The sequence below is a fragment of the Osmerus mordax genome, chromosome 12, assembly GCF_038355195.1.
Source record: "Osmerus mordax isolate fOsmMor3 chromosome 12, fOsmMor3.pri, whole genome shotgun sequence".
NCBI lineage: Eukaryota > Metazoa > Chordata > Actinopteri > Osmeriformes > Osmeridae > Osmerus > Osmerus mordax.
Genome location: NC_090061.1, coordinates 8086064 through 8104184, shown reverse-complemented (window position 1 = coordinate 8104184; position 18121 = coordinate 8086064). Strand labels below are relative to the sequence as shown.

Here is an 18121-nt window from a genome sequence, read left to right as displayed (position 1 = left end):
TTGTAGCAGGCAGTGCACAGAGGGGGTGACAGACCGGGAGGAGGAGAGAGAGAGGGAGAGAGGAGAGAGGGAGGAGAGAGAGGGAGAAACAGGAGGCTCGGGCATGCAACACCCTGAGGAGGGAGAGACAAGGGCAGAGGGCTGGAGTAAGTTCCTAACAGACCGGTGGGAGGAGAAGGACTGGGAAGAGGGAGAGGAGGTTAGGACAAACACCTGAGCGACGGATAGAGAGAGACACCCGCAGTCTGGCGGCGGTGCGAGGAGTCATGGGAGAAGGAGGGAAGAGTGATGGAAAGGTACAGATGGACAGAGGGATTGAGAAACAGATACAAGGAAAGATATGCTACAGAAGAGGCTGTAGTACAGCATAAAGGCGTGACAGGAAGGGAGGGGAAAAAGGTGAAGGCATACAGAGTAAGAGAAACCAAGAGATGGAAAGAAAAGAGAGGGGAGATTGAGAGATGGATAGAAGGAGAGGGAGAAACAACAGAGGGGTGGCATTTCCTGTTGTCGGTGCACAAAATGTCAAGTTACACCTCCCTCCCCACCTCGACCACACTTCTTTTCTTTCTCCCTCGCTTCCTTTTCAATCTCTCATTTGCTCACCTCCCCCTCTCCCCCTCCCCCCCCCCCCTCCTCCCCCTGAGAGGTGATGGTGGTAATTTGACTTTTCTGAGGAGCCTAGGGAGCCAGCATGGCAGGCTGTCCCGTTACCATGGCAGCGTTTGCCAAAAGTCCACCGCCGGGATCCTGAGCCAAGAGCTCTGTGTGTGTTGTGTGTGTGTGTGTGTGAGTGTGTGTGTGTGTGAGAGAGAGTGTGTGAGCGCGATGGAGGGTAATGGGTGTTTAGTGGGCCCTGCCAGACCTGTTCCAGACTGGTCTCTCTCTGAGGGTAACAAGTTCCCCTGACCCTGCGCTGAGGCTCAAGGACACATACCTCTCTCCCTGATTAAAACACACATACACACAGGTCACACCTAGCATCCTCAAAGCCACGGCTGAAAATAACCAGCTAATAATAAACAGACAGGGAAGGACCAAACCACCATCTCGTCTCTTCTCATGTTAACTAAAAAACTAAGAATGAACCAAGTTAACCTTCTCAGGCATTATGTTACACATGTTTTTGTCCTACCTAAGGGCAGTACATTCAACGCTTAGCTCAGTTGCTCCACTGTAAGGCGTATTGTTGTTCACCTATGTTCTGCTTGTTCCGTGACAGGTGAGCTAGCTACCTCAGTTGGACAGACACACACAGCATTCAGCACTGTGACAACAGGCACATCCACTTCTGAATCCACCAGACAATTTAGTCATGTTTACTTCCTTGTTAGGCATCTGAAGAGCCCTGATGGGCAAATCCCGCGGAGGGGGCGTTGTCCTGTCGCCGCGGGTTACCGCTTCTGTAGGATTTAATGGAACTGTCTGTCAGAAAGCCAAAGAACTGCATGACAGGCACTGAGAAGAGCTTGTGCTCTCAAACACACACATACACGCACACACACATGCACACACACACACATACACAGACCGGGGGGGGAGTAGGGGGGGGGGGGTCTGACTGTCAAATATAGATACACTGACTACATACAGACACACCTCACATGCGCAAGGCGCACACAGCAAGATAAGTTTGAGCAATTGCTGTCTGAGACAGGCCACACCCAGTAATTACTGCATGCGCACAGAGTGCACAAACACACAAACACAAGCCACACACAAACACAAGCTCACAAGCTCTCTCTCACACACACACACACACACAACCCCTGCAGAGAGAGAGAGAGAGATAGAGAGGCTGTATAAACTATTCCAGGTGCACTGAGAGCAGCCAACAGGAGGTCCACTCTGCATGGGAGCTCCACAGTGTTCTTTCCTACAGACCAACATAGCACTGAGATCCTGTCACGCACACAGTGACTTGTTTGGAAGGGATTCATTTAGCTCAGTACACTCTGTCTCACATGATACTGAATAAGGTGTATATTGAGAGAGAGACAGAGAGACAGAGAGACAGAGACAGAGAGAGAGAGAGAGAGAGAGAGAGAGAGAGAGAGAGAGAGAGAGAGAGAGAGAGAGAGAGAGAGAGAGAGAGAGAGAGAGAGAGAGAGAGAGAGAGAGAAACTGTCTTTGGATAATGGCTGCTGTAAAGTTCCAAACTTCCTTTAATGCATTGAAGGCTTTGGACCTTGGGCCGGCCAGACAGACAGACAGCCAATTCCAGTTCCTTTAAATGCTTCAACTCTATACCATATAGACCCTATTATTGCCTGAAAGGCAGACAGAGAAGAAAAGCGTGAAAGAGCAAGAGAGAGAGAGTGAGGTAGAGCGGGAGTCTCATTAACAGAAAAGCCACTGATGGCAGTACTCCACAATCACAACTCTACGGCATGATGCAGAGATGCTTCACACCAAGGAAAGGGGTCTGGATGTATGTCTGTTAGTGTGTGTGTATATATGTTTTTGTGAATTTGTGTGAGTGAGGGTTCGACCTTGAGGCTTCTCTCCTCTAAGCTCCTCGTCTCCTGACCTAACCATCCTTCCATCCATGCATTCTTCCCTCTGTTTACATGTTTCCTTCCTGTGTCTTCCTTCCTTCCTCCTCTTCTCTTCTCTCTCTTTACCTCCTTCTCTCCTTTCTCCTGTTCTCCTCTCTCTCTTTACCTCCTTCCTTCCTCCTCTTCTCCTCTCTCTCTCTTTACCTCCTTCCCTCCTTCCTCCTCTTCACCTCCTTTCTTCCTTCCTTTTGATGTGACCCCCGTTGTCTCTTTCAGACCGGCCACACTCCGTTCTACCTGCCTCTGATAAAGGCTGCTTCTTCAAAGACGGCCCAGTGAAGCCAAATGTGATTTGCTGGAAAGGGCATTGTGGCTATAACCATATGTAATACATTTAGTATGGATTGGCTACAGGCTAAGGATACTGCTAAGAGAAGCAGAATCGATAGACTAACTCCCCTCTTTGACCGTCTGAAGGGGAAAACGACACAGCACGATGGCCAACTTCTCAAAAGAAGTTAAAAACAAGAAGTTGTACAACAAACCAAGGACTGGTATTATTGAGTAACCCTTATAAGGACAGGCTGACATTGCATTGGACGGTTTCAGTGTTTGGCTCGAGTCCAGGTCTGCGTCAAATACTATTTGCAAATCTGTCAAATACGTCAAGTGTTTGGTTGATCTTGCATGGAGTGTCACATGGGTGAATTTCCCGAGACGAGCCCATTGATCAGTTCCACAGTGCTAGACAAGATCAATCAAGCTCAGATGTTATGTATCTGTGAGGGACTGCAGTGGGAATGGAGCCTAATTGTCTTGGAGGGTGAGGTGAAGACAAGGTAAATCTTTGTTTTACCCGCAGACTGTTTATTAAATACCGGATACCCATAGGACATGGCTCTGGCCCAACCCACAGAAGATCAGGGCTGGGCTCTGGGCCGCACCAGAGAGCTGCCAGAGGGAGCAGACCTTCCTTGGAGAGTTGTCTGGGAGAGAGCCCCCAGATTCAGGGAGCATCATCTTCATGTCAGCACCTCTCAGTCAGAGCCCATAGACTCACTTTCACACGTACTCACAAAAGACAGCTTGCATGAGGGCCCTCTCCCTTTAACACACACACCCACACGGGCATGCATTTCATCACACACACAATGCACCATGCACACACACACATACACACTTTTGATTTCCACCATCCCAGAGTCTGAGGACATTAACACTGCGGCTATTTCTGGAGGCCCATTAAGGCGGTAAAACATTTAAGGCTCCAGCAGTGCAAATTCTTTCCTTTTCCATCTCCCTCTCTTTCTCTCTCCAAGTCAGTACTGTCAAAATTCCCCTCCCCCCTTGCCCCTCCCCCCCCCCCCCCCCACACACACACCTTCCATCCCGCTCATGCAAAAAAAGGAGCTGACATGAAGCTTGTGACAGAAACATGTATTTGGTGCGAGGATGGACTCGCCTGAGTGGGTCGCCGGGCGGGCGGACGGGCAGGCTGGGGGGGGGGGGGGGGGGGGGGAGGGGAGGGCGGGGCATACTGGGGCTGGGGGGGAGGAGGGTGGGGATGGGAGTTCGTCCGCCAAATGGGTCCATTTTGCTGAAATGTGAAGCCGGCACTTTCTTGACATGCTATAATAAATCTATCAGTCTGAATGCAACGGTTGGTGCGTCGGAGTGTGTGAGGGTGAGGGTGTGTGCGCACGCGCTCTGCTCACAAAGGACAGAGAGACATGGGCAAGGCTCAACAGGAAATGCATCCTCCTACTCACAGTGACAATGTCAAAATCATGGTCAGGTCAGACAGGACACAGTAGCTATGGTTTACATTTACATGTATGCATTTAGCAGACGCTTTTATCCAAAGCGACTTCCAATAGCTATGGTTACCAGGTAGCCATAAGAAGATGGAGCCTATCACAATGTCAGATATGATGCTGTGTGTGCGTGCGTGCGCATGCAAGAGTATGTTTACAGTATGTTGGACTAAACTGATCACATGACGTGTATTCGCTCATTCAGCTGCCTGACGCATAGAGCGCCCCGCTGTGGATGTTCTGCTGCTTCCTACGTCTCAGGGTGACTGCCACGTCTCTCGCCACGCACAACATGCTAACCCTGTCATCTCACATAGCACAAGGACTCTCAACACCATGGAAATGTAGTCTGCCTACGTCACATGGAAATGACACCCCTTTTAGAACGCACTCTGATACTTAACCCTTGTGTTATCTTCGGGTCATTCTGACCCATCAGTCATTGTGACCCACCGTCGTATTGCGACAACTTTACCGCATACAAAAACAAAGTGAAGCATTTTCTTTTAACCGTTGGGCTGTCTCAGACCCCACACAATATTTTTTTTTCTTTTTTTTTTGTATTGGGTAAAATTGGGCAAACACAACGATGGTTCGTTATGAACCTTTGGGTCATGTGACCCGAAGGCAGCACAAGGGTTAACAGCCCTGACCATGCTTTAATTTTTGAAAATTCAGAGAATTAAGAAAGATTGTGTGTGTGCGCACATGTGTGTATGAGGAGGTATTGGCAGAAAGGCTGATTGGTGCCAGAAAAAAAGTGCTCCGGTTATTCACTTGACCCTGTGATGTCATCAGGTGTCGTGGAGGCGTTGTTGTGGTCTGGCGATGCCCACGCCGCCACGCCAGTCGATATCTCTCTGCACCTCTGACCCATGGACACACCCACCGACCCTCTCCTTCCACCCACGCGCTTCATTACGTATCGATTTTCACATGGGTGCAGAAACACCCACTCACACCAGCACACACACACACACAAGAATATGGAAATTTGGAAGCGCCTGCTAACTGGGTTATGAAGTCATTTGACAGAGAGTTAGATAAAGAGGGTGAGAGAGAGAGAAAAAAAAGACAGAAAGAGAGAGAGGGAGAAAGAGAGAGAGAAAGAGATTCTGGTATTATTAGGGAATATGCACCTGTGTGTATGTGTGTATATGTGTGTGTGTTAGAGAGAGAGGTATCTAGGTCTATTTGATGAATATGTTTCAGTGGCCAGGGAGCTCCATGGTGTTTGTTAATTCACACTCACTGTGGGTGGTTGGAGGAGGTGAGGGGGAAAGGCTTCAAGGTGTGTGTGCATTGTGTGCGTGTGTGCGTGAAAACACATTTCTAAATCATTCTAACACAGTATTTGTTCAGTGGTGCCTTTCTTGCTGCAAATGAGAGTCCAAGCCCACTTTCTAAACCGAGCCTTGTGTCGTAATCATCTCCTCCTCTATGGTCTCCAGGTCATCAAACCCTCACTAAAATATTATCAGTCTCTGACAGCAAAAATGGGTGTTTATTTGAAAAAGCATTATTGTCGGGATCTCACACGCAGACCATCTCCCAGGCAGGGTTCTAGAACCTCCTACGATGTGCTTTCAGTCTTCCCCTCCATCCATCTCTTACTCGCTCCCTCCCTCTTCCCCTCCACCCATCTCTTACTCGCTCCCTCCCTCTATCTCTCCCCCGCTCCCTCTCGCTCTCTCTTCCCCTCTGCTGGCGGCCACACATTAGCAACGATATCACATTTCCATATCTATGTGCATGCATCATTCAGAGTAATTTAACGTATAACTGCAGATATCTCTTTGCTCCATCCTTCCTTCCCTGCCTCTTTCCCTCCATCCACGCACCCTCTCCCTTCACTAGCCTATTTGTTCCCCCCCTATCTCTCTCTCCTCCTCTCCTCTTTGTACATCTTCCACCCCCCCTCTCTCTCTTTCAACCTCTCTCCATTCTCCCTCCTTCCCTTCTACTCCCTCAAAAGTGGGAGACATGCAGAGTTGTCTCTGAAAAGGTTATAAGCTGACTATCAGCATTCTGCCGAGGTCTTGCCCCCAGACTACACTCATTCTCTCTTAGAGAGAGTAGATAAGACCTATCTGACTGAGAGAGAGAAAGAGAAAATAAATATTCACAAAATATTGGAAATCTTATATTTTAAATTCTCTAAGTAGCATCAGTCTTCAGCTCTTCAGAACACTGTGATCGCTCTCTCAGCCCACACCTGAGTCTGGTTTGGCCAGTGTTGCTATGCAGAGAACGCTCTCCTGTTGTGTTTGATGCTTTATTGCGGGCCATTTTGTGATGGCTTGTTTTTTACAAACGTCTAATTGTACATGTTCTTCATAGCATCATCTTTGTTTACGTTGTATCTTATTACTCGTGTGATGAGTTGTGTGTGTGTGACTGTGTGTGTCTGAGAACCTGTGCGGTTCAATAGGGGACTGTGTAACGATGTGTGTGTGTGTGTGTGACTGTGTGTGTGTCTCTATCTCCCAGGTCGATAAATATTGGAAATGTGTGTCCTGAATGTGCCCTAGCCAGAAACACAGAAACATAGCCACAAGCTCATGGTGACAAAACATCTGTTTGTGTGTGTGTGCACATACACACACCCACACGCACACACCCAAAATCTATTTGGACATGGCGACAAGCATCTGTTTGGCCGTCACTTCCACCTCCATGATTGTGAAGCACTGGCAACGATCCTCTGTTTGCTGTGAGGCCCCGTTCCCATGTAACACAGGGTTTGGAGTGTGGATGAGTGTGTGTCTTTATGCATATGTGTGTTGGATTCCAGCTAACTGCTTCAGAGAATCTTCACTTCACAGGTCAATAACCATTCACTCAACGACCATTTGTTAGGCAGACCGGAGGGTCTCTTCCTCCAACCCCTCTCCCAGCATGTGCAATCCGCCCTCTTCAGAGGATTCAGAATGCAGCGGCCCGCCTGGTCTACAATCTACCCAGACGCTCCCATGTTACCCCGCTCCTCATCTCTCTCCACTGGCTACCTATCATGGCCCGTATCAGATTCAAGACCCTGGTATTGACCTTCCGAGCAGTGAACGGGACTGCACCCGTCTACATCAAGTCTCTCCTGCAGCCTTACACCCCCACCCGTCACCTACGGTCTTCTTCAGACAACCGCCTGGTGGTCCCACCGCTCAAGACCGCCCGGTCCCAACACAAGCTCTTCTCCTGTCTGGCCCCCCAGTGGTGGAATCAACTCCCCACCTCCATCAGAGACACTGACTGTCTCTCCACCTTCAAGAAAAGGCTCAAGACGCACTTGTTCCGGGAGTACAACGGTACTTAGGAATGGTTCGCTTGACCCGATGTTAGTTTCCTCAAGGATCACAATGACTCTTGCTCAGAGACTTGTTGCTCTTGTGGTTAGTGGTAACTGTTTTAAATTTTTTGTACTCGCTGTGATATATTGTTTTTATTATTGTTGCTTGTTTTTTCCACAGGTACACTTGCACGTATAGCGGTTCATGTTGTTTAATTGTAACTTGTTTAACTACATGCTCTTATGGTTCTTCCCTTTGGCACTTACTTTGGTTGTTCACAATGTGTGCTTCATGTTTTGGCTACTCGCAATGTTTTGTGGCTATCTTGTTGTTATGATCAGTGACCTATGCACTTTGTAAAGCTCTCTCTTGGAAGTCGCTTTGGATAAAAGCGTCTGCTAAATGAATAAATGTAAATGTAAACCCCGATACACAAACACACACATCCTTATATACACAAAGATAACCATGCAATTAGAGGTGATGGGAGACATTATTCATCCACACCACAGTTAGACAAACTGATTCCTATAACTCATCACAAGTCTGTCAATCAATCATGTAACCATGCATGAACACACACAAACGTTTCTGTCACACACACACACACGCACACACACAAAGACACACATTATCATAGTCTTTCTGTCTCCGTCTGTCTCTCTAGCCTTTTATATTTCTCTTTCACACACAAACACACACCTCCCACACTCATTCTCTCTCACTCACACACACACACACACACACACACACCCCACTATGTCGACCGCCCTGCTATTCACATCGCAAGGGCTCCCTTAGCTTTGGGGCCTCGGGATGAATCCTTGTATTGTAAATATGAAGGTAATGTCTTGTGTCAATCTGTCATGTCTTATCTGAACAAATGCATCTCCACTGAGAGCCAGGGCTTAGCTTTCAGCACCGACATACATCATGTCAGTGTTACTTTATAAAAGTGCTACATTTGTATTCCTGACAGTGGTGTGAACCAAGGATTTTTTGTATGGGTGTGTGCATGTGTGAGAGAGTGTGTGTGTACGCGTGTATTTGTGTGTGTATGTGAGAACTATGATCCCCAGAGAGAGTTAAGCCAATGCCTGAAGGAGATAGCGGTTATTTACATATTCAGATATGTGTGACCCAAGATCCCCACACTCATCAAGAGAAACCAATTAAAACTCTCTTCGTTTAATGTTTACCTTAATTAAATGCTACAATTAATAGCTTTCCACCATCCTATTGTGGCTTTTTCAATTAGACAGAGTGACAGTGACAAAAGTTGCCATGCAGCCACATCCATCCGCTCGCCAAGTCTCCGATGACGAGATTGGAACGTGGAACCGGACGATAATGAAATGAGGAACACTGTTCCTTGTTCACTGTTTGGTATTGTCTCACCTCTCCCTTTCTGCTTTCTCTCTCGTTCCTGATTATGGAAGCACTCAGTTCATAAATCGAGCAACAATGAGATGGTAATCCTCCTGGCATTGCCCATTGATCCAGACTGCAGTGCCATGGAGAGGGGTGAGACCGTGCCCCCGGTGCCAGCGTGGCCACAGATGGCAGAGCTGCAAGGTGATGATGGCAGGCAGTACACAAGCAGACAGGCCGAGCAGTGCCAGGGCTTGATGCCACCTAGGCTCAGCAAGTTCCACTGGCATCAAGTCACTGGGGTAGCCATAACGACCGGCACTGAAGCCAACATGCCACTAACTGCTACTGGCACCGAAGTCCATGTAAGGTAACCATTACTGATGACAAGGAATGAAAATAAGCCACTATGCCAACAAGTGCTACTGGCACACATCTCCTGCTGCTGAAGCCAACATGGTGACCAGCATTACTACTGGCAACAAGTGCTTGTGGCGGTACAGAGGACTCCAGGCCCCAAGGGGTCTCAGTGGGCTGTGCTCTTTTTGTCCAACAAAAATTCACAGTTGGCTATAGTTATGGTCTATATGCTGTGAAAAACAACCTTAGAAAAAACAACAAAGAACATCTGTGTGTCCTACATCGTCAAGGAAATTGAGTTTTTAATATGTTTCCTTTCTTCTGTTAGTCTTACAATAAAGCCTTCAAAATGGCTTTAATAAAATAACTGTCTTTCTAGGCCCACACAGAGAGCTTAGAATAAAAAAATATAAAACACATTAATTTCTCTTTCAAAGCCCACATTTTAATTTCCTCTCTGTTCCAGCGCACATTTTCCTGTCACTCCAGCTGTGTTTAATGTGTCTCGCCTCGCCTCTCTCTCAGACCTTCCAAAATAAATACTCCATTGACCCCTTCCACGGCATACACTCACCATCCACGTGTACTCATACACAAACACATACAAATGTCTCTCTCTCTCTCTCGCTCTCTCTCTCTCGCTCTCTCTCCCCCTTCAAGCCCAGCAAAGCAGGCAGAATCCACTAATCTTTTAGTACACTCTCAGAGCTATTGTTTGCATCCACTGTGGTCCTATTCATGTGCCACTCACTGTTCCCCTCTCATTTTAATACTCCAACTGTGCCCGTGGGCTGGAAACAGCTTAAAGCTATGTTCTCACTGTTTAAAAAAGCACTCTCCCAACACCGACTGCCCCCTCCTCCACCTCCACTTCCCTGGCTATGATCTCCTCCTTCCCCAGGATAAGACGCTGGAATTACCGTCGCCGGCTCTATCCACGGGAGGATCGGGGGCTGAAACAACGTGTGTGTGTGTGTGTATGCGTGAGTTCCTATATGCAGCTCCTTCTGTCTCCATGATGAGCAAGAAGCACAGAATTGGGGGAGTGGTTGCCATGGCACCGATTGGAAAATGTGGACGGATGGTGGTGGTGTGTGCCGAGGTGGGCCGTGGGGGGGATGACTGGTGGGGGGGGAAGGTGGAAGGGGGGGGTGGGCTGCAGATTGGATGCAATGAGCCATGACCCCCGCCAGGACACCTCATGTACACACACACACACACACGCGCGTGCGACACCTACTGTAGTTCCAACAGCCTCAGATCACTGGGCTATAGAGCTGTAGCCTGCATCGGAGAGAATGGGAGTAGAAAACAGAGACCGTGTAGGGAGAGAGGGAGGGAGGGGAGAGAGGGAGAGAGGGAGAGAGGGAGAGAGGGAGAGAGGGAGAGAGGGAGAGAGGGAGAGAGGGAGAGAGGGAGAGAGGGAGAGAGGGAGAGAGGGAGGGAGGGAGGGAGGGAGGGAGGGAGGGAGGGAGGGAGGGAGGGAGGGAGGGAGGGAGGGAGGGAGGGAGGGAGGGAGGGAGGGAGGGAGGGAGGGAGGGAGGGAGGGAGGGAGGGAGGGAGGGAGGGAGAGAGGGAGGGAGCACACACACAGAGCTTCGTCCTCTCTCGGCGGCCATCGGGCCGGGCTGCACGTGATAACAAACATCGCCGATCCATCAGGGCTTCTAGCACGCCGTCTCTGCCTTCCCATCTCCAGGTCGGCCGCTGGGGCGTTTGTGGCGTTTCCTCGGGCAGATGCATGGCGCCGGGGTTAAGTTCATCATCTCTCACTCTCGTGAAAGTGCCTGGGGAGTCTGTGTACCACTAGATCAACTCTACAACTTAAAGAGCCTAAACGTTTCAGCTTCAATGATCAATACCAGACAGGGCAATGTTCTTTACAAGCTAATAGACAAATCCATTCCCGAAAACCCCCCTGGGTTTGTATGTGTGTGTCTGTGTGTGTGTGTGCTGAGCTGGGACTTGTGGTGTAGGGATGTGTCTTGTAGTGGAGGAGTGCCACTTGAATACACACACACACACTTGCATGACATCAAACGTGTGCATTAGCACACACACACACACATACAGTATCACGACATCAGAGAAAGCACCACCGTCAAACTCAAGCCTTGCTCCATGGTGCTCTTATGCCCTACATATTGACAACTTAAAGAGCTTCCATCAAAAGATGGCAATCCTATCCTAACTGCTTTGGAAGGCATATTGCTTGGCAAATGTCATAGTTGCGTCATAAAGTGGAATCTCCAAAGATGAGTGCAACCCCCATCAGATGTGTGTAATCTCCTGAAAAAACCTGTTGAGAAGCCATCTGAGAACATCCTGCTTCTTATCAAACACCCAGCACACACAAACACTTATACATACAAACTCTGCTGATCTGAGTGAACACAAACAAGTAAATATAGCAAGTACAACTCGGGAACACTGCCAAAACAACTACTTCAAATCTTTACTTCCGCCGACATATGTATCTGTCTCTCCTGCAGCCTGTCAGTCAGCCTGCCTGCTAGCCAGTCACTTTAGTCTGGTCTGCTTGTTAAATCTATCCGGCCACTCCCGGCTCCTGAACCTCTCCCTGGGCTGGCGTCTGTGAACGCAGCTCAGCCGAGCTCGACTGCAGCCATTTAAAGATCGTTACGGGAATAATTGTTGTATTGCTGCCAGAAGAAAACACAAAGAGACATTTTTAAGAGGCAGCTAAATTCCCATCTGATTAAGTCGATGCAAGAGAGACCAATTAATTACTGTCTAATTTGGAGGACAATGGTGTTTTCAGCTGAGTTGATAAGGCTAATCCAGGCTGTTGGTTTCAACCACGGTACTGCACTGCACTGCCTCTCACTCTCTCTATCTGTCTCAGTCTCTCTCTCCTCCTTTCCTTTCCCCACCCTTTCCCACCCATACTCTCTTCATAACTGGGCATTAGAAAGCTCTGTGTATATTGATTTTCAAAAACTAGAAACATTCCCCTGGTGTGTGTATGCATGTACACAAAGGTGACTGTATTGCACTGTATGTGTGATGTGAATGTATGCATGTAAATGTGTGTGTGTGTGTGAGTAGTAAACTCTAGCTGAACTTCCCTTGTCTCCAGTCTTTTTGGTGATAGCTAATCTTCTCTGCGGCAGTGGAGTCATGTCTTCGACATGCTGATGTTCTCTGTATTTGTCAGGGCTTCAGTAATGCTATCTATTTTTCTGGCCCATACCTGGAGGGGGGTGTCTAAAACACACACACACACACACACTTACACACAAATAACCATCCTTGTGAACATTCAAACACCTTCACACCCACACACACGCACACGCACACATATTCAAATGTCAACACAGAAATGCACCAACATGAAAACTATCCCATAGTGACACACCCTAAACACACGCACACAAACATCTACACACATCGCCTGTAAATTGACTTGTCAGCTTCAATCAGGGCAGGAACAAAAGCCTGTGTGTGAAGCTGGCATCGTTAACAGGCCTGCCAGGAGAAAGCGGCATCTTTGAAGACAAAGGGAGAGCAAGGTCGAGCTGACTTATTATGTACTTTAGTTGATGTTAGGAAGCCTGGGCTTTTTTACTTTTTCAGGAAGGAGGAGGAGGAGGAAGAGGACGTGGAGGAGAAGGAGGAAGAGCAAGTGGAGGAGAAGGAGGAAGAGGAAGTGGAGGAGAAGGAGGAGGTGAAGGAGGAAGAGAAGGGGAAGGAGGAAGGAAAGAAGAAGAGGAACGTGACAGGGCACTCACCTCTTCTAGAGTAGAGGGTGCACAAACACACCTGGCTGGTCTAGGGAGGAGGGTGGATGGAGGGATGAAGATGGAGGGGTGGACAGGGGGGGTAGCGAGAGGAAGGGGGGGGCTGAGATGAGAAAGGGCCAGACAGAAGGGAGCAGACATTGTTTTGGATGGATGAAGGTGGAGAGAGGTTAAGGCAGACAGAGATAGAAGGATATAAAATAAATACAATGTTGTGGAGGAGACACACAGAGAGAGAGAGAGAGAGAGAGAGAGAGAGAGAGAGAGAGAGAGAGAGAGAGAGAGAGAGAGAGAGAGAGAGAGAGAGAGAGAGAGAGAGAGAGAGAGAGAGAGAGAGAGAGAGAGAGAGAGAGAGAGAGAGAGAGAGAGAGAGAGAGAGAGAGAGAGAGAGAGAGAGAGAGAGAGAGAGAGAGAGAGAGAGAGAGAGAGAGAGAGAGAGAGAGAGAGAGAGAGAGAGAGAGAGAGAGAGAGAGAGAGAGAGAGAGAGAGAGAGAGAGAGAGAGAGAGAGAGAGAGAGAGAGAGAGAGAGAGTGAGTGAGTGTGTGTGTGATAGAGAGAAAGAGAGAGAGAGATAGTGATGCATACAGCGGGAAACAGGATTGCAGTCTGTACATTTCAACAGCTATGACACACCCCATTATAAGCTGTGGACAAGAGAGAGGTAAGCTAGTCTATTCCTCTGAGCACAATGTCAAAAGCTTGTTACAAGACACACACACACACACACACAAACCCCCACACACACACCTCTCAAAACAATTCCCTCTTCTCCGCCCCACCGCCTCTTCCTCCTCTATTCATCGCCCTCTCCTTCTTCAGTTCCACCTCTCAGGCCCCTCTCCTCCTTTTCCTCCCCCTCTCTTCATTCAGTATGACCCTGGATGGAGACAGTCCCCACACTAGGCTGATAATACCACTCGGTTGCACGCACAAAGCTGTGGCAAATTGATTATTTTGTAATACGGAGGGCGCAGAATATTTTTTTCTTCCACCCTCCTCTTTTCTCCCTCTCCCATACTCTCTCTCTCCCTCTCTCCCTTTGCCTTTCTGTCTCTTCATTCCTCTCTCCTCCTCGCTCTTGCTCTCCTCCTCTCTCTCTTTCTCTGGCGTGTGATTCTGATTCTGCACGGGGCAGACATGCATCGCGAAGAATAGGCGTATCCAATCCTTCTCTCATTAAACACCACCCTGGCACCCACCCAACATAAACAAGCCAGTCACAACCCCACATCTTCAACCCCCTCTCCCTGTTTCTTCCTCACCCTTCCCTCTCTAAGTCTCCATCTCTCAAACTCTCCCTCTCTCCATCCTGCCAGTCGATGCGTTCCACCTCTAGCTGCCGTGTAAACAGACATTGCCCTTGGGGAGGGCTGGGAGAGCTCCATCTTTGTTTGTGTGCGTCTCTAACTAACTCTACCATCTGTAGGGAGCTGAGCCAAGCCCGGCGGAGCAAGACACATACCTGGCACCCTTCCGGTTTCCCTGTCTCCCCGTCTCCCTGCCTCCTATTCTCTCAGCATTCCAGTCTCCCAGCCTCACAGACTCCCAGAATGTCGGTCTTACAGCCTCCCAGCCTCGAATTTCCCCAGCATTCCAGTCTTACTGCCTCCCTGCCTTCCAGCCTCCCTGCCTTCCAGCCTCCCAGCTTCCCAGTCTTACAACCTCCCAGTTTACCAGTTTTCAAGTCTTGCAACCTTCCAAGTCTCTTGAGGTTTCAGGATTCTGTCTCCCAATCCTCCGTAGCCATCCCCTGCTGCCTTCCACTAGACTATGTCTCATTTACCCCCTGCTCCACACCCCACCCAGTTACCAGACTGCTTCTCTGACCCCCCCTCGTTCTCCCTTGCAGCCCTCCAGAGCCCTCCACCCTCCACAGCCCTCGTCTCTCCACAGCCCTCCTCCCTCCACCCTCCACAGCCCTCCACCCTCCACAGCCCTCCACCATCCACAGCCCTCCACCCTCCACAGCCCTCCTCCCTCCACAGCCCTCCACCTCCCCAAAAGTCCAACAACATTCCTCCTCAGGGCTGTAACAACAGCTGTCGTCCCCAAATCCAATCCCCACGACACTCATACAGGAAGCAAGTACCACAGGAAGCGTGCTCACCGTTGTCCGCCTCTGACTTCCTGTCATGCTCAGTGTCGGTGAGGGAGAGAGCAGAGTTGGCTCGGCTGGAGAGGCAGGAGCTCTGGCCAGACTTCATGCCGCGGAGCCACATGTGTTGCAGGCCATGCGCAGGGGAGGGGTCCGCCTCAGGCTCCGTGTCCACGTCCGAGCCCACCCCCAGGGAGTAGCCACGCCCAGCCCCTGGGCGCTGATGCCCTGCCTCCTCCAGACGGGGGGTAGTCTGGACTCCTCATCTGGGAGGGCTTGCAGAACTCCAGGTCTGGGGGAAGAGAGGGGGGAGAGAGAGAGTGGGAAGTGTGGGGAGAGAGTGGGAAGTGTGGGGAGAGAGAGAGTGGAAAGTGTGGGGAGAGAGAGTGTAGGAAGAGTGACCGAGAGATTACCACATAATATGAATAAATGAACACTTGACAAAATAAACTCAAATAAAACATGATCAGACGTGTAGGGTATCCTTCAATATGCAGTGGTAATCACACAGTCAACCCCTGCCTGTCTCAGGACTCATAAAGAGATCAGACTAGAAGCAGTTTCTACACACCAGCCATCTTGTCTAGATTCATGCACCACTGCATTTGAGCACTATACCGCAAATAAGAATTCTTAGCTTTTCTTAGCTCTTAAGTAAAAATATCTAAATACTCAGTCAAAATATCTCATATTTGTCCTCATTAGATTGTTTTAGTACTGTGTGCAAGATAATTTGATACTTCACATTTATATCTTTTATATTTATACACATTTTCATACGTTTGTTACAGACAGTGACAACCCTTTTAAAGAAACCTTGGAAAAAACTGAAAAGCAGAAGAAAAATAAAACTATAATTTCCATCAGCATATTTTAGCAGGAGTTTATTTACTAATAGTATTCCACACTAAAATAAAGATTCGATCTTGAACATTGAGAGATTTCTAACAATCTTTTTCATTCTCAACAACAACAAAAAACACTCCCACTAGCAGATAATCAGGGTTGATTTGAACAATTACTTCCCAATTGGAGCAGTTACATATCATTTCTAAAGATACATTTGTTGCAGCTCTTCCCCTCCAGCTCTCTTTGAAATGAATCTCAAGCTTTATTACCTCTGACAGACGCTGGCAAAATACAATACCTAAATACACCTCGTCTAGTTCCTCCTTGTTCATAGAAAACACAAACCTGACTGTGTTTTCCCAGAAAATATTTGTTTGCCAATAAATAAAACCACATGGTATATATACAGTGTATGCCTCTGCAACACACTGCTCTCAGCTGGAACCCTAACCTTTCTGATTTGGTGATCTACAAGTTTGTGTTCCCACCCTATCTCTGAGATTGAACATGCAGTTGTTGCCCCAACTCCTCTGCCCCCCTCCCTTCACCCCACCTCAAACCCTGTCTCAAGGGAGCAGAGGGAAGGTTGTCCTGCTTCAAATCTAGGTTAGATGGTAGACATGATATGCCCATACTATGTTGCAGTGGGGGACCTATTTTGACGGGCTGTAATGAATGCGCAATCTTGTGTGCATGCAAGCTTCACTGTTTTACTCTCTGTTTACATGAATACACTTGAATAAAGTTTAACTGTCAAAGTCCTAAAATTGCATTCACACTGACAGAAACAAGCAGGTGTTGTAGATGCCATGAATGACAAGTATTCTTGTTAGCAGTATGCACATGGACCTACTGCAGGGGCTGTGGTTAGAGGTTGGAAAACACACATACAAGCTGTAAACACACACACACACACAAACTCGCTCGATCCCTATTACACACACAAAGGCAAACACATTCAAACTCAGTTACTCACATGGATGCACACATTCACCACACACACACACAGTATGCTCGCACAGTCCACACACACACACACATACAGACACACACACACACACACACACACACACAAGAAGGCCATCTATTGATCAAAGAGAAGCCTGCCCTGATGAGGTCCAGTTTCTCTTTTAACACCACACATGACCTGCATAGGCTACATCCATCAGACTGAGGGACCTCGGCCCATTTCTCCTCACCCTGCCAGCATGGAGGGAGGGAGGGGTGTGGATGAGGAGACAAGGAGACGAGGGGATGAGGACAAAGGGTTGGGTGGTGGGGAGGGAGTAGGATGGGGGATGGGAGGGGGGAGTGGATGACATGTGAAAGGAGAAGGGAGGGGGGGAAGACGGGGGGAGGTGGGGGGAGAGGGGGGGTGTCGGCCGGCGGTGGAGTCCACGAAAAAAAGGTGAGACTGGAGCCGGAGGGTGGACTGACCCAGTTTAGCCGTGGGAGAGAAGCACACCATCAGCTCTGGAGAGAGACGGTAATCTGCTATCTCCCACTGTCTGTCTGGCTCCTTTAGACCACTAATGACTAACACACACTGGCCCCTTTGAGAGTGTGCACTTCCTCACACTGTGTGTGTGTGTTGGCGCACACACAGTGTGTTTCTGCAGGTGTGCGTGAGTTTGTGTGTGTGTGAGCATGCTTGTGTGGGTTACCTGGCTGTTGCTGGCTGTAGTTACTCTGTCGGTCTCGATGGGCTCCCAGAGTGAGTCGGAGCTCGTGTGTGTAGTCCGGCAGGGTCTCTCTAGATGTGTAGGACTGCTGGCGAGCTGGACGCCCATCCTCACTCTCATCTGATGAGCTCGTGTAGGACATCTCCATCTCATGGCGTCCCTTGGACAAGGGCTGGTAGGGCTTGCTGTCCATCTCTTCCATGGCTGCAACTCTCCTCCGCTGGGTGTGCCGTTCTCTCTCTCTTTTTGTGGTTGAATTGGTATCTCTCTCTCTTTCTCTCTCTCAGTCAGATAGGAAGACCACAATACAGAGGTCTGGAGGAGATGGGGGGGACGCCGGAGAAAGAGAATGTGGAGAGATGGAGTGAGAGAGAAATGGAGAAAGAGAAAGGTGGAATGAAAGA

At 48.8% G+C, this 18121-nt stretch overlaps 1 protein-coding gene across 1 annotated transcript in view; it reads right to left on the bottom strand.

The window, feature by feature from the left end:
* Nucleotides 1–17919, bottom strand: part of LOC136954542 (teneurin-1-like) — an 85008-nt gene extending 67089 nt beyond the window's left edge. The window contains 5 exon segments of the mRNA XM_067248167.1: nt 3409–3484; nt 3961–4041; nt 15199–15434; nt 15436–15478; nt 17700–17919. Coding sequence (XP_067104268.1) covers nt 3409–3484; nt 3961–4041; nt 15199–15434; nt 15436–15478; nt 17700–17919 — 656 coding nt within the window.
* Between the last annotated feature and the right edge of the window lie 202 nt (nt 17920–18121).